We start from the raw sequence: 15173 nt of genomic DNA, 5'->3' as shown, positions 1-15173 counted from the left end.
GGCGTTTCCTTTAATTGCGTTTATAAATTAAATGGGACGTTACAATTAATATTATTATTATTATTATAATATTATTATTAACATTGTTATTATCATAATTATTATTATTTTAATGTTTTGTACTATTATTTTTATTATTATATTATTATTATTTACACTATTTTTGCAATTAATTTTATTGTTATTATTAATATTATTTTATTATTGTTAGAATTTTTAATACTAATATTATTTTTATAATTATAATTATTAATTTTATTATAAATTTTTTATTTTATTTGTCATATTAACTTTTATTATTACTAATGTTATTGTTCTGAATATTATTATATTTATTATAATAATTATAAATATTATTTTATTTATAATAACAATTTTTATTTTTCTTTATATTTTTACGAATATTATTATAATAATTATTATTATACTATTATTATATTAATTATTATTATTATTATTATGAAATATATTATTATTTTTTGTTTATTATTATTATTAAAATTATTATATGAATATTATGCTTTAAATCGTACTAATAATAATAATAATAATAATAATTATTATTATTATAATTTTTATTGTTATGGATGTTATATCAATTAGAATTTACCTTATTATTGATATTATTTTTGTTATTTTTATAATTACAGAAATAAAAATAAATTGTTATTATATTAGTATTATTATTATTATTATTATTAGAATTATTATATTATTATTTTTATATTTAAGTAATTTTTTGAATTCAAATAAGTAATTACAAAATTAATAAAATTAAAAAATAATTTTCTTCATTAGTAATAATTATATAAATTTATAAAATAATAATTAAAATGATAAAAATCTAGAAAAAAATAAAAGAGGACAGTAAGATGTATATCCTTTTACGTTTATGTAATTGTTGTATTATCATTATTACTTTTTTCATCACGGGATAATAACAATATTATTATTATTATTGTTGTTATTATTATTTTTATTATTAGTATAGATAGATGTACATTTTATTTTTATTTACTACGGGATCTGTAAGGCTCATTTATTCTGCTCTTTTTTACTTTAAGGGTTGCCCAATCTACCCCAACCCTAATCTTGTGCTCTATTTCGTAAAACAGAAACCTTTGTGCTTCCTTGAGCAGTCGCACTCTCTGCTAGGGTTTTGCCTCCTCACCACTTTCAAGTTCGCTCGAGCTGTTCCTACTCCATGTAAGTCATCCTACATCTCGTGCCATCCATTTCTTGGTATCCCTTTCGTGTTTTACCTAACTAAGTCTCTGTGATGAGCTTACCTTGTATTATGTTCCGTGGTTTTTCCAGCTCCTAAGCGTACTCCTTATTCTGTTGGTCTGTGTCTACCATCGAGGTCTTGCTCTAGCTTATTCTAGGTACGGGAAGCTAGAACCTCTTTGTTTAATGCGATTGCGGGTTGTTTTGCTTGTATTTTTATGATTCTTGAACTAGTATGTTGCTGTGAATGCATGAAATGGTTAGTGTTGTCATTGGTGCGTGAAAATACAATTGCTGCAGGTGAAAATAGTGGCGAGCACTGATAAACTCGCCCAGGCGAGCTGGTCTCGCCTAGGCGAGATTAACAGAGGCTCGCCTAAGTTATTCTCCACGAATGGCCGCCCAAGCGACTCACTACATTTTTGAGCGAGCGAACGTCTCGCTTAGGCGAGGAGAGTCTCGCCTAAGTGAGAACGCGTACAAGGCCATTATACTGGAAGTTGAGCTCTCGCCTAGGCGAAGGGAGCTCGCTTGAGCGAGGGTCCTCCTCACCTAGGCGAGACCCTTCTGCCTGAGCGAGAAGCTGGGCGAGAAGGTGGATGGCCTTGATGTTTTCCTTGATCTCAAATGTTGATAATATGCTTGTATGGGTATTATCTTTAAGAATATGAACTAAATGACCTTTATGAATGGGATGGTGTATGAGTTGTGATTTATGAGTTTTAACATGATGTGAGTATGATATTTGTATGAGATGATTCATGGAATTGAAATGATGAGTTTGGTATAAGTTTGACATGAAACATGAAAAGGTTGGTATCAATGTGGCATGGTAATGATATGAGACGGAGTTCCATATTCATGATTCAAGAATAATGAGTTGGTATGGTTTGGCTGGGAATACGAAAGAGGTGAATTATGAGAAACTGTATGTGATGTATATGTATATATGTGTGTATGCATGCTGAATCCGTTTGATTGATTAAGAATGATTGGTCCGTGTCAGTGTGTAATTCCTTGGAGTCCCTAGGTGGGACTTTCAAGGTCGCACTTCAGTGATCAGGACGTAATTCCATAGCCCCTGTTAGTAGGTGACCATGGTGGTGCCCCATCTATATAACTTGGTAAGGATTCAAGGTAAGGATTGCATCCTGACACTCTAAGGAGTCAGTTAGTCTCACTTAGAGCATACTGTGGTGAGAGTAGCAGGAGGCCCGAAACTCATTAAGGGCTAACCTTGTGCGTGAGGGAATTGATTCATCGTAACACTTGTAACACATAGCTCGGGGGTGAGCAAAGGTATCCACCACAAGTGCAAGCGTCCGCTGAATCCGACCAGGTTATATGTATTCGGATGAGTCGAGTCGAGTCTTAGTGTATTGTTTGCAGGTCGTAACATGCCTGTGTGATGTATGTATAAAGGATTGTGAATATGTATATGTTTTCATTGATGAAATGGTTTTTGGCTCTAGCTTACCCTTTGCTCGTTTGATTGTCTTGTGTGTGATACTTCTCTTTTGCGATGATCATCAATTTATTGATGTGAGTAGAAGCGAGAGGTTCTCGCGGTCAACAGGGAAACGGTGACTCCGCTGCGTAGCCCGCTTGGGCTGGATCCTGATTTATGATCTTTCTTTTAGGGTCACAACCCATGTAACACTATCCTTTAAATTTGCATTTGGATTACTGTAGAATATTTGTAACTGTTTCTCTTGGCACCATTTTGCGTTCTGGTTGGTTGTATGGAGTTGCTTTTAAACTCCAGGACTGCGTTAAGATATTATCCAAGCGTGACGCTTCTTTTAATTATGCTATTAATTAAATGGGGTGTTACAAGATCATATTTTAATTACTTGCATTTAATTTTTACGTCCATGCAATTGTTGTATTATCATTAATTTTATTTGTTTTGTGGTTGATTTATCTTTAAGTATTTCACAAAAAAAAAAAATAGATACTACTGCCAAGGGTTTACAAAACCTCCACTACTGCTAGAGGTTTTCAAAACCCCCGCTATTGCTAGGGATTTTCAAAACCCCTACTACTACTAGGGGTTTCTAAAACCCCTACTACTGCCAGGGGTTTCTAAAACCCGCACTACTGCTAGGAGTTTCTAAAACTCCCGCTACTGCTAGGGGTTTTCAAAACCCCTGCTACTGTCAGGGGTTTTCAAAACATCCGCTAATGCCTGCAATTTAAAAACTCCAATATTGTCTGTTTGTATGTTTCGTATTTTTTAATAATACATAAATCTTGAAATAAAAGAAAAATTATAAAAGGAAAAGATTTTAATTTTTTGGTAATTATAATTTATGCATATAACATCTATAAAAGGGACAATGAACAAAGTCTATAGTATGATGATAAAGGATTGATCCCTACCAAGGATGATGGCCCATGGCACATGCTTAGAAGAAAGGGAGTTCCTTGATCCCTTCCTTTGCTTTTATTTTCTTTAGTTTAAAATTCCTTTAAGTTTGCTTGGTTGACTATTTTTGAGTTGACTTGTTGACCTTGACTTTGGGTTGACTTGTTGACTCAAAAGATTAGCTTAACCTTAAACCAACATGCTAATAAATTCCTTAATTTGCTTTTGTAGGAATAAGAAAGGAGGAGGACCACATAGGAGACACTTGGCGTCCTAAGGAAGATAGAGAAGGAATAAGACTTTCTAGAAGCATTTAGAAAGGGGAGGCCCACATGCCTTGGACACCAAGTCTTCTAGAATGTTCTAGAACCTTCCTTTGGGAGCCTTGGCCATGAAGACTTGCCACCTAGATGGCTTGGACGAAAATTCACCCATGTGCACCCTAGGATGACCTACTTTCTAGAACATGCTAGGTTTCTTTTGTAATCCTTTAACTTAGTTGTTTTGCTAAGGGGCCCCTAGACTTGTCTATTTAAGGGGACCTCTAACACTTGTACAAGGGTTGAACATTTTGGAGAAATTATACACTTTGTGTTTCAACCTTTTGTGAGAGCATTCCTCCTTAGGGAGGGGAGTTCTTTCAAGCCTTATCTTGCCTTGGCAAGTGGCGGCATACACCACTCATCTTCAAGGTTGCCATGGCTTCTTCTAGCCTAGCCTTGTAGTGGCGTGAATCCTCCATTCCTCCCATTTCCCTTGCTTTTCATTTTATGTTTCTTTACTCTTCTTGGTTTATATTGTTTCTATTATATGTTTTTTTCTTTTGATTTCTTACTCCCCATCAATGCATTCTCCTCCTCTCTAGAACCTTGGAAAGGAACCTTCACATCTAGATAGCTTGCTATCTTAATGTCCAGTGGGGATTTCCTTGGTTTTCTTAATCAACTCACACCATATTCAATAATCTTAAAAAGGAACAAGATAAGCCTTCATCATTTGGTATCTAGAGCTTTGGTTGTCCTTGAATATGGTGTTTTCATGTTCTAACCTTGTCTTGTGTAGCTATCTTTGAATGGTCCACATAAAAACAATGCTGGCAGAAACTGTTCACAATTTTAAAAGATTAAACTGCACCTGCTCAGTTGTCCAAAAATTACGTTCTTGATGTCAAAAGAAAGCTCTGTTAGTCTAGTTTTTAACAAAAAAAGAACCAATGCATTTGGAGTTCTGTGGAGAGAGTTATGATTAAAATAGTAAGCAAAGGTCAGAGCTGCCAAGATCACCGCGAATCAACGTTTTTCAGGTTATGTTGGGCAGTTTTGGCTACTATTTTTGTTACTCTTCTTACTCCTAAATGTTGTTGGATAACATGTCTTTGTGTGCTTAATCATTGACCTTCATTTCCAAAAGTTTAAATGCATGATAGCTACATGTTTGAGTCTTTAAATGTGCCTAACTTTTGCTTAAGTCATATGTCATATGTTAGCTTGAAGTTTTCTTGTTCTTGTTATTCTAAGTATTTGAATATTGCATTCACCTTATGTCTTGTTTGATGTATGCTCCTTGAACTTGATTTTTGGCCTAAAATTTTGGGAACTAAGTGTCCAAGCCACCCAAAACACCTTTCTCATCATTTTGTGAAACTAGTTTTTGAAAGAAGAAAAAATTTGGTACACTTTTACAATCTTACCGAGAGAAATATGGCTCTTTGATGAACCAAAATTGTGTTTCTACTAAGTGTTATGGTACTAGTTTTCATATTTGGGTGTTGGGTGATATTGGCTAATTAGTTTCATGCTTAAAACTTGGTTATGATCTTTCTTGGTGTATGCACGATTTGAGACTTGGTGATGCATAGTTCAAGTATTTTTCCAATAGAGTCTTTTCATGTGCTTTTCTTGCTTGTTTTGATTTAAAGTTTTGTCACCTTGATATCCTTTCCTTAGAGTTTAGCTTTCTTGGCTTTAAGTACTTTTATTGCTTGTCTTTAGGTTCTTTGTTTTGTCTTAGTAGTTTTCTTCCTTTGCTTTCTTTTGAGTGTAGTGGCCAAGCCACTTGAACTTGTCTTGAAAAGGTTTCCAAAAACTTTGAAAGCATTTCACTCCTTGGAGGAGCTTTGAGTGTAGCCTTGCCTTGTTACTTTGGGAGAGTGATGTAAACACTTGGGTCACATTTTGGGTTGGAATTGGTCTCGATTTTCATGTTGTCTAACCCCTAATTCATTTATTTTGTCTCGGATTTGAGTGTTTTTGTTGTAGGAATCATGGCAAGTTCATCAAATGCACCTACACCAAACAAAAACAATACATTGATGAGATTGCTTCGGGATTTGGAGTTGTCTAGGAAGGAGGCCTTTGAACAATTGAGAAAAGACAAGGATCAAAGTGACCTAAGAATCCAAGAGCACATTCAAAGGCTTGAAGCTAAAGAGCAAGAAAGAGGGGCTAGGAAAAGAGGGCATTTTAGGCGCAACCCATCACAAGAGAAGCAAACTCCAAAGATTCCTAAGTTCTATGGAGGAAGTGATCCCAAAATCTTCCTTGATTGGGAAGCTAAAGTTGATCAAATTTTCAATGAAAATAATGTAAAGGATCAAACACAAGTTGATCTAGTAGTGTTAGGATTTTTTGAGTATGCCAAAACTTGGTGGCATAAAGTTTGTAAAAATTATGACCAAGGGCCACTCGCGACTTCTTAGATGGACATTAAAACTCTTATGCGCGCTAGATTTGTTCCTCCCTCCTATAGGAAGGAACTTCTTTTGAAGCTCCAAAGGCTTCACCAAGGTCCTATGTGTGTGAGTGAGTACTTTAAAGAATTAGAGTCTCAAATGTTTAAGGTTGGAATAAGAGAAACTAACAAAGAAAAAATGAAAAGGTTTGTGAATGGTCTTAGGAGAGACATACAAGACCAAGTAGAGTTGTATGAGTACTCCACTCTTCAAAATGTTTTCACACTTGCTCTTAGGATTGAAACTCATTTGAAAAGAAAGAATAGGGCAAGGAAGAGTTACTCACCCAACCACTACTATAATCACTCATGGAAGGGAAAAGCTAAAGAGAAACATGATAAATTTCCTTCTAAGTCTCACCAAGCACCATCAAGTAAAAATAAGTTACCAAGTGGTCACACTCACCATTCCACTTCTCAAAGATCAAGTTCCATTACAAACACTTCCTTGACCAGATACCTTGTGGCTCAACAAAGTTCATAACTTCTTCTGCAAACATCTGCAAAGATAGATTGTTTAAGAACAATTCTTTATAACAGTTACTTCAACAAAGAATAATCATGAGATGCTTTCAACAAACACACCTTTCTTTTTTTACTCTTGACCTCTTTGCCAAGAAGCAACCAAGCAAAATAATAAGGTTTTCTCCATTTCTGGCATAAGCATCGACAACTTTCCTATTTCTCCCTCCCACTGCAACAAAATAATAAGGTTTTAATGAAACCGTGATAAATAAACATTGAAAAATAAGGTGAAGCCATTCGGTGTCCTTACTGCATGTTGTGATAAGATCAGCTACATCGCAGCTCTCCATAAAGGTACTATCCTTAACAGATGGAAAGCACATCTTTGAAAATGTCATCATCTCGTTTAGGCCAATTTTCAATATTGCAGCCTATATATATGTATGTATAAAATAAGAAAACCAACAAGAAACTGGAGGAGAAAATTTCCGAGGCATCAAATCAATCCTTTAAACTTACTTTTATGTTATTCCCCATCTCCAAGCCATCAACAAAACCTGTCCCATTTGCATCCAATTTTTCAACATTAACATAAACTATAAAGGGGGAGAATGAATTGTAGATACTAATTTACTATATAACATACCTGCAGCTATGGCCACAACATTTTTCAAAGTTCCACAAAGTTCGACGCCTTCAACATCCTGGACCTATTAATGATAATGCAAAAACCATATGCTTGAAGTGTATCTCACAACTTACAAGTTTAAAATTACTCAGGATTAGTAAATAAGTAGGAATAACCATTATAATTGAATGATTTTTCCATTAGGGTAGTTTTTGCTATTACTGATTACATAAGATTCCTAGGGATTTAGGCATATTTTTTCCCATTCAAAATTATTTTTCCAGGTTTTTCACTACTTTGTTACTCACAGCTGTCACATTGAAATAAGGAGTACAAAACAACTGAACCCATCTATCTGCTGCTGATTTGTTTTGATTATATCCAACTGTTGCTTCACTAAATTTCTCCATTGCTATCTCTTCAAACGGTGAAGATCGCAACATAAGTTGTTATGGCTTCAAATCAAAACTTCTCCAATATAGAAAAAGTAGAATATAAAAGTTACTTGAAAGCAGAAAAATGCTTAAAACCCAGTATTTCAACTAATCCAAAATATAAATTAATTACTTACAAACCAACTTTTAATTAAAATTAGTTATGGGTTTGATTATCCTATATCTCTTTTTGTAATTAAAATTCATCCCCATTTTAATATTTAACTAGAATGAAATTATTGTTTCATTTCAATCATTAGTTAGATTTAGTTAGCTTAGGTTAGTTAGTTTAGCTTAGTTAGATTACCTAGAATAGAGTAAGGTATAATTAGTCGCAACGTACCCAGTTTCGTCCCAATGTGTCTAAATGGTACCCGCTTTTAACTTTGCATCTACGTAGTACCCAAATTAGTTAATTTGCATCAATGTGGTCCATCCCGTTAAGTTTTCATAAACGTCGTTAACATATCTGTGATGTGGCATTGCAGAACGGATACGTGTCAATGAAAATAATTGTACAGTAGAAATTTGTGGATAACGTGTCATGCCCTATTTGAATTGATTGTCCCCATTCAAAAAGCCCTAATTTCCCATTCCCATCTTCATCTTCTTCTTCATTTCTTCCCCAGGAAGCTGATTTGTTGCAGGGGTAAGGTGGCGAGTGAAGTGGGAAATGTCGCATGGTTTTAGTCATTCGTGGTCATCTTGTTCGTGTGGGTCACATAATCACAGCGTTTCTTCTCCTGGTTCTGTATCTGGGTCAATGGGTGGAATACCACATCTCCTTCACATTGGCATAACTCATCTCCTTCAGAATACCCAAAACACCATTAAATTAAACCACGCACAACATTCAACCACTAACCCTAAACCCCACCATCCCAACAACAAATAATGCATTCAACGACAAAAACAAATGGTTTGTGCATCTGCAATCCCAAATAGCTGCCAATTTGATGTCAATTACACCTTCAATTTTGTCCACAACGCATGAAATGACCCAAATTTCATAAACCCTAACTCCAGAAAACCCCTATTCTATTCTGTTCCCAATTCGTGCCTTTTTTCCTTTTAAATTTCCTCTTACACTGCATTGTTCCACATCACACACTACTCTCGTGCCACATCATAACATTTTTTCTCAGTTAACTGGTCAACTCAGTCAGACATTATCTTATTTAACGGAGTTAACGAAAAGGGACCACATAGATGCAAATTAACTAATTTGGGTACTAAGTAGATACAAAGTTAAAAGCGGGTACCATTTAGACACATTGAGACAAAACTAGGTACGTTGCAACTAATTATACCAAATATTTAAGTATGGATATAATCTCAGGAATAAACTTTTTTATTATATTCTATTTTAGTTAATAAATTAGTTTAGTAAACCAGTAGATAATTAGTTTGCAGTGTAGTATATTATAGTATAGTATAATTAATTAACTTAAGTAGATAGGATAATGTAGTTTATTAAATGTTTCAAACCACATGTTGAGACCACTTCTGACTCCTAAAACCATTTCATTTAGAATCATGGGCTGGAAAATGAACATATAAAGAATGCATGCATCATTGGAATTTTTTGAGAAAAAAGGAAGTAATGGTGCACTGACAGTAGACACCAAGTTGTTACCAAGACGCGTTCTTATTTAGTTTGATTCAGAAAGTAGAAGAGACTTACGTCCAATGATATTTAGTTCGGAACTTTTGACAAGTGCTAGACAATATACAAGTTCGCTTTGTAAAATGGCAAGGGAAGGAACATCATGTTAGTTATGCATATATATCCTCAAAGATAACACAATTTTTGTATACTTATTTTGAAGAACAATCCAGCAAGAACTAACACCTGAGTAGAGATAATAATTATTGGATCATAAACAGCAAAATGGCTTCCACCTCCCATAGTTAAACCTACACTAGGAATCAGGCTAGTGTTTGCATCAGGACTGTCCATCATAAGAAAGAATACTTACAGCTTGAAAGAAAAACTAAAATAAATAATATTAAATAATATTCCAATAGTTTTATAACCTCATGTCATAACAATATTCAAAAGGGATTCTTGAATCTGATGGACGCCGCATGTCTTGTACTTGGGAATGAAACTGCAATATAAAAACTATGGTAAGTTTTGTCCATGAGGAACATATAGCTGAATGTAAGGATATTTTATACCATTTTAGTACTTCAAGTACTTACACTCTCAGTAAGTCTCGTATAAGTTGGAGCAACCAAATATGTGAAAGAGGTCCCAGAATCAAAGAGGGTTGTGAATTCCACATCAATTAGAGTTATTCCTACACGGACTTGAGTGACTGCGACATTATAGGCAAGGCTGCAAGATGTATCCGAGCATAGGAGATGTAAGCCATTTTTGCATTCAAATAATGTTACTTTAATTTCATACAATCAGAGGCAAGTAACAGGGAATTACCACCTACTGTGATGGATTCAGATTAAATGGTGTCTCGTCTTGATCAAAACTTCCCTTGTCCCCAAAACTTATCCTTCCAATGCCATCACTCCCAAAACACATGGAAAATGAATCTGCTGTAAATCCTTCCCTAGATAACATGCTAGGAACTGATATTATTAACTTAAAAGGAAAAAAAGTTTTGAAAGGGAGACTCCAAATCCATTTATCATTAACTTGCGATGAAATATGAGAGACATCCTTAAGAACCAACTTTAAATTACTTTTTGCAATAATTCATTAATTCTATTTTACCTGGTTACAGTACTGATATATTTTAATATTTCTTATAAAAATTACAGTAATTTATAATTACTTATATATGATATGATTTCTAAATAATTTACAAAGTTACCTTTCAACTAGAAGATATGTTAAAAAATATGGATTATTAAATGGTCAAAAACATGTTTTAGGATACTCAAAAATAACTCTCATAAGCTTTATATATATAAATTACATGTAAGTTACCTAGTTACAGAAGTACCAGATAAAGAAGTGCAGGTTGAGATGAGTGAGTAAAGACACCAGCAGCCAAAGCAGTTACTAAACCAATGGCATACCCTTTAGAATTGAATTATGTAATGTTATTTAATCAACAACTGCAATTAGTTTATTAACTTTTACAGTAGTAATGAATGATTATGTAATGTTATTTAATCAACAACAGATTACACATAACAAGGCTGCTAGCCTAGCTATAAGAAGATTCACACAAAAATTCACATCTTACCCTCTAACTGCACAAATATAGTCTCATTTGCTCATTCTTCTCATTTCATCCATGTCCTTGGAATAACACCTAACCTACAAATAATAGTATATGCTTTATGAGAAGGAATTCAACTAATTAATAACAATTGAATCAAAATCTGCAACAAGATTATATTTATGAAATTCATAAATGCATCTATAATGAATGAAACATACATGAAAATTGGTTAATGCTTTTAAGCCCCCAATTCTGATTGACACCAAATCATGAGCTTTGGCGACGTCAACTTTAGTTGAATAAGCACCTGGCAATAGAAGCAAGAAAAGATCAGAGAAAGATTCACACAAAAACCAAGATTTTATCATCTGCTATTTACATTAACATAACCAACACAAATAATTCATTCCATAAATTAAAGAAATTTAAGCAAATTAAGGCCAAACTTAGTTCTTAAATCATGCTTCATATATGACAGGTAAACACTTTTTCATGTTCTATCACATACCAGTCCATTCATTACTCTTTGTAAAATAAATTCCGAGGATGATTTCCTCAAGGTTGTTGTCACCTGCATAAATTAAAAAAGGATAACAAATTTTCATGAAATTTGCTCAAATTAACATTTGCATAGTTCTTGACTTTAAACTTGACTTATTCTTAATAAATTTCATCAAATTTGTTTCCTAATCAATTTGTAAGTTAAGAATTGTCCTATAATTTATATATAATAAATCAAGTGATTTTCAATTATTATTACTTAATATAAGAAGATTTTGAAAGATTCAATATCACAAACAGTTCTTTGGTTCCTCTTTCAACATAATGGATTCCGAAAGAACATTTTTAGAACTCAATCACAGAAACCCCCTAGTTGATCTATTTTAGGGTCCTGTGTTTCTGCCCCTGCACAAGTGATTTGGTGACAACGCAGGCCATTAATTAACGTGGAAGAGTGCGATAGTGGAGTGTAATTGGTTTTGTTTTCTATGATTTCTTTGAAGAATGTTTTGCATGTTATGACTGGTATATTACTCTCCCTTGACTTGTACTCTACATTTTCTACCCAAAGCAAGTAGGCTTACCTCAAGAATATGCTAAAAAAATAATCGAAACTGTGACTACTATGTAGTGCATATCTTACTTCACCCCAAATTTGAAGCATGCCATGGCTCATCATTGTTATAATACCACATTACTCTAATTCTTACTTTCAAGTTCTTTAATTCTTTAAAAAGAAAATCAAATTCTATTGAGAAAATCAACATATATCAGATGACATACCTACTATTATAACTTCCATAGGTTCAGCGAAGCCAGTAAGTGATGCTAATTCAACCTATTATTGTTCCTTTTTCTTCCCTTATACATGAGATTGCAAATCGAAATGCAGAGAAAACTGGAGTTTGTCCTTATTAGATCCATTTACAAAAGAAATAGGTTAGAAAGGGTGAAGAATTGGCGATGTGAGGAAGATGAGAAACGGAACCTTGGTGGTGTAGGTGAGGCTCTTCCAGTTGTCCTCGCACTCGATCATGCTTCCATGGTAGAGTTCGCCACTCTTGAGCTCAATCGTCACCACGTGACCTAATGCCTCATGGAGCAATTGGTATTCCCAAACTTCTATTATCCTCTGCCAAAACCCTACTTTCCTTCTTCACTTTTCCTTTTCTCAAGCCAAACCAAGCAACTCTTTCGATTGGGATGATGAGCTGAACCAATTACATCGACTCCGAGTGAAACAGATCCATTGGAGGACAACATATGCGCACTACCTCCCGCATTCTCACACTCTCTCCGCTGCAAAATCAAAGATGCAATGATCGGTACGCACCAACGCAAGAGTGATGAATGATGTGTTGGGCGGAAGATTTAAATGAAAAGATAATGTGGTGAGAGGGAAACGAAAATAACCAAGGGAAGGCATTTTGTGTTGAGTGTTTTGAGAAATCTAGTCTATTTGAAAATGATCAAGGAGGGATTGTGCAAAAGAAGAAAAGAAATGAATTTTACTGTATGGTTTTCAACACTTACCAGAGGTTCAACAAAAATTTTGACCGTTAGTAGGTTCTCAACACTTACCAGAGGTTCAACACTGTATGGTTTTCAACACTCACCAGAGGTTCAATAAAATAACCCTAGACATTTACAAGAGGTTTTATAAACCTCTACTACGTGTAGATATTATTGGAGGTTAGCGTAACCTCTGGTAATAAACCCTCGTTAAAATTAATATTTTTTGTAGTGTTGGTTGTTTTTTTATCAATACAAATGAGTATTATTTAAATATTAATAAGTAGTTACAAAATTAGTAAAATAATAAAATTTAGAATAATATTTTTATTATGAAAAATTATTTAAGTTTAAAAAAATAATAATTAAAAGGATAACATTATAAACCAAAATAGGACATTAAAGATGTGCATCTTTTTAAATATACGTAGTTGTTATATTTTTATTATTATTATTGTTGTTGTTATTATTACTACGAAATATTATTATAGTGATATTATTATTATTATTACTATTGTTATTTGTATTTTCATGATTATAAGATATTATTATAGTGATATTATTATTATTATTAGGGTTAATTATGTTTTTCGTCCCTCAAGTATTGGACGATTTTATTTTTCGTCTCCCAACTAACGTTTGCTCTATTTTGGTCTCTCACGTTTTGAAATGATTGCAATTGGTCATCATTTTTGGACGCCGTTAGTTGTGTTTGACACCTGGCAAACGAATTATGACGTATTAATCCAGTTTTAAGCTCTTTCAATTTTATATTTTGTGTATGTGTGTAATTAAACCTGATTTTTTATTTATTTTTTGCACGTGGTAAGTAAGTATTAACCAGAGTTTTGTTTGATGTAGGGTTTTGTTCGAATTAAAAAGAAAGGGAAAGGTCATTTGGTGAGTGGAAGATTCATTTTGTGAGAACGAAAGGGATTAAAGCATTATAGAGTACAATCAATAGCTGGGGCGTTAGTTGTACGATATAATCGAGAGCTTAGTTGTTTCAAGTGATTGACGAAATCGTGATTTGTGGTACTAAGGTTAGTTCGTTTGTTGGTTTGATTGTTTTTTATTGTTTGGTTTGCTTTGGTTGCTTTTTTTGGTTCGTGTATGGTTCGATTTCTTTAGTTTGTGTGTTGATTGAAAATGTAGGGCTGGAAATGTGGTTTGTAGTTGCTTTTCATCATATGGGTAGGTTCGAAAGGAATAAGGGACTAAAATACGTTGGAGGTGAAATTCATGTTGTTAAAGGGATCGACCCAGATTTTTGTTCATATTTTGAAACTTTGGGCATTGTCAAAGAGTTTAAATACGAGGGTGATGTTAAACTGTGGTGGAAGGGTTCAAAACAAAAGCTATTAAACAATCTATGAATGTTGAATGATGACAAGGAAGCAATGGCATTAACTAACTTTGCAGAGAAGATTAACGAATATGTGGATATATATATAGATATATCTATATATATATATATAGATATATATATCTATATATATATATATATATATATATATAGATATATATATATATATATATATATATATATATATATAGATATATATATCTATATATATATATATATATATGTGTGTGTGTGTGTGTGTTCAGCATGTTCCTAGTCAGCCTGAAGTCGTTCACTTTATTTGTGATGGTGGAGTAGAGGAGGTAGTGGCTGAAGAGAATATAGTACGAGAAGAGTTAGTAGTGGCTGAAGAGAATGTGGTACGAGAAGAGGAAGTAGTGGCTAAAGAGAATGTGGTACGAGAAGAGGAAGTAGTGGCTGAAGAGAATGTTGTACAAGAAGAGGAAGTAATGGTTGAAGAGAATGTGGTACAAGAAAAGGAAGTAGTGGTTGAAGATGTTAATTATGAAGAGGAAGAAGGTTCAGCTGGAGATAAACAAACTAGATGACAGTGAAGAAGAGAGGGTGGCAAATGATGATGATTGATGAAGGCGTGACCACCTCTTTAGAAGCTCCCTCAAGAAGGATCGCTAGAAGCATGTTTAGAGGGGAGTCTTCTATTCCATCACCTTTATCTTTGTTTTGCATTACTTTAGTTTGAATTCCCTAAGTTGGTTTCTAGTTGACTTATTTTGGTTTCTAGTTGACTTAT

General features: G+C 33.8%; 2 protein-coding genes across 12 annotated transcripts; both read right to left on the bottom strand.

The window, feature by feature from the left end:
• Window positions 1–6759: 6759 nt before the first annotated feature.
• On the bottom strand, window positions 6760–7828 carry LOC146884650 (glycerol-3-phosphate dehydrogenase [NAD(+)]-like). Its single transcript, XM_085675958.1, has 6 exons — window positions 7727–7828; window positions 7437–7500; window positions 7310–7347; window positions 7101–7221; window positions 6925–7019; window positions 6760–6825 (listed from the first exon to the last, which is right to left on the bottom strand). The coding sequence occupies exons 1-6, from the start codon at window positions 7826–7828 to the stop codon at window positions 6760–6762; spliced, it is 486 nt and encodes a 161-aa protein (XP_085532084.1).
• A 1809-nt stretch (window positions 7829–9637) lies between these two features.
• LOC114190546 (aspartyl protease family protein 1-like) lies at window positions 9638–13163 on the bottom strand. 11 transcript variants are annotated; one of them, XM_085675687.1, is made up of 9 exons: window positions 13078–13163; window positions 12328–12843; window positions 11552–11614; window positions 11262–11350; window positions 11065–11138; window positions 10300–10441; window positions 10058–10193; window positions 9890–9963; window positions 9638–9804 (listed from the first exon to the last, which is right to left on the bottom strand). In XM_085675687.1, the coding sequence occupies exons 6-9, from the start codon at window positions 10431–10433 to the stop codon at window positions 9645–9647; spliced, it is 504 nt and encodes a 167-aa protein (XP_085531813.1). In that variant the 5' UTR covers window positions 10434–10441; window positions 11065–11138; window positions 11262–11350; window positions 11552–11614; window positions 12328–12843; window positions 13078–13163; the 3' UTR covers window positions 9638–9644. The 11 variants fall into 11 exon arrangements, 7 of the variants coding, with proteins under 7 accessions (XP_085531813.1, XP_085531814.1, XP_085531815.1 ...); XM_085675688.1 differs by lacking the exon at window positions 13078–13163 and having other exon boundaries at window positions 12328–12442; window positions 12533–13017; XM_085675689.1 differs by lacking the exon at window positions 13078–13163 and having other exon boundaries at window positions 12533–13017.
• Window positions 13164–15173: the final 2010 nt, after the last annotated feature.

The sequence above is a fragment of the Vigna unguiculata genome, chromosome 7, assembly GCF_037176805.1.
Source record: "Vigna unguiculata cultivar grain cowpea cultivar isolate G323 ecotype 2 chromosome 7, ASM3717680v1, whole genome shotgun sequence".
NCBI classification, from domain to species: Eukaryota; Viridiplantae; Streptophyta; class Magnoliopsida; order Fabales; family Fabaceae; genus Vigna; species Vigna unguiculata.
This window is presented reverse-complemented; position numbering and strand designations above follow the sequence as displayed.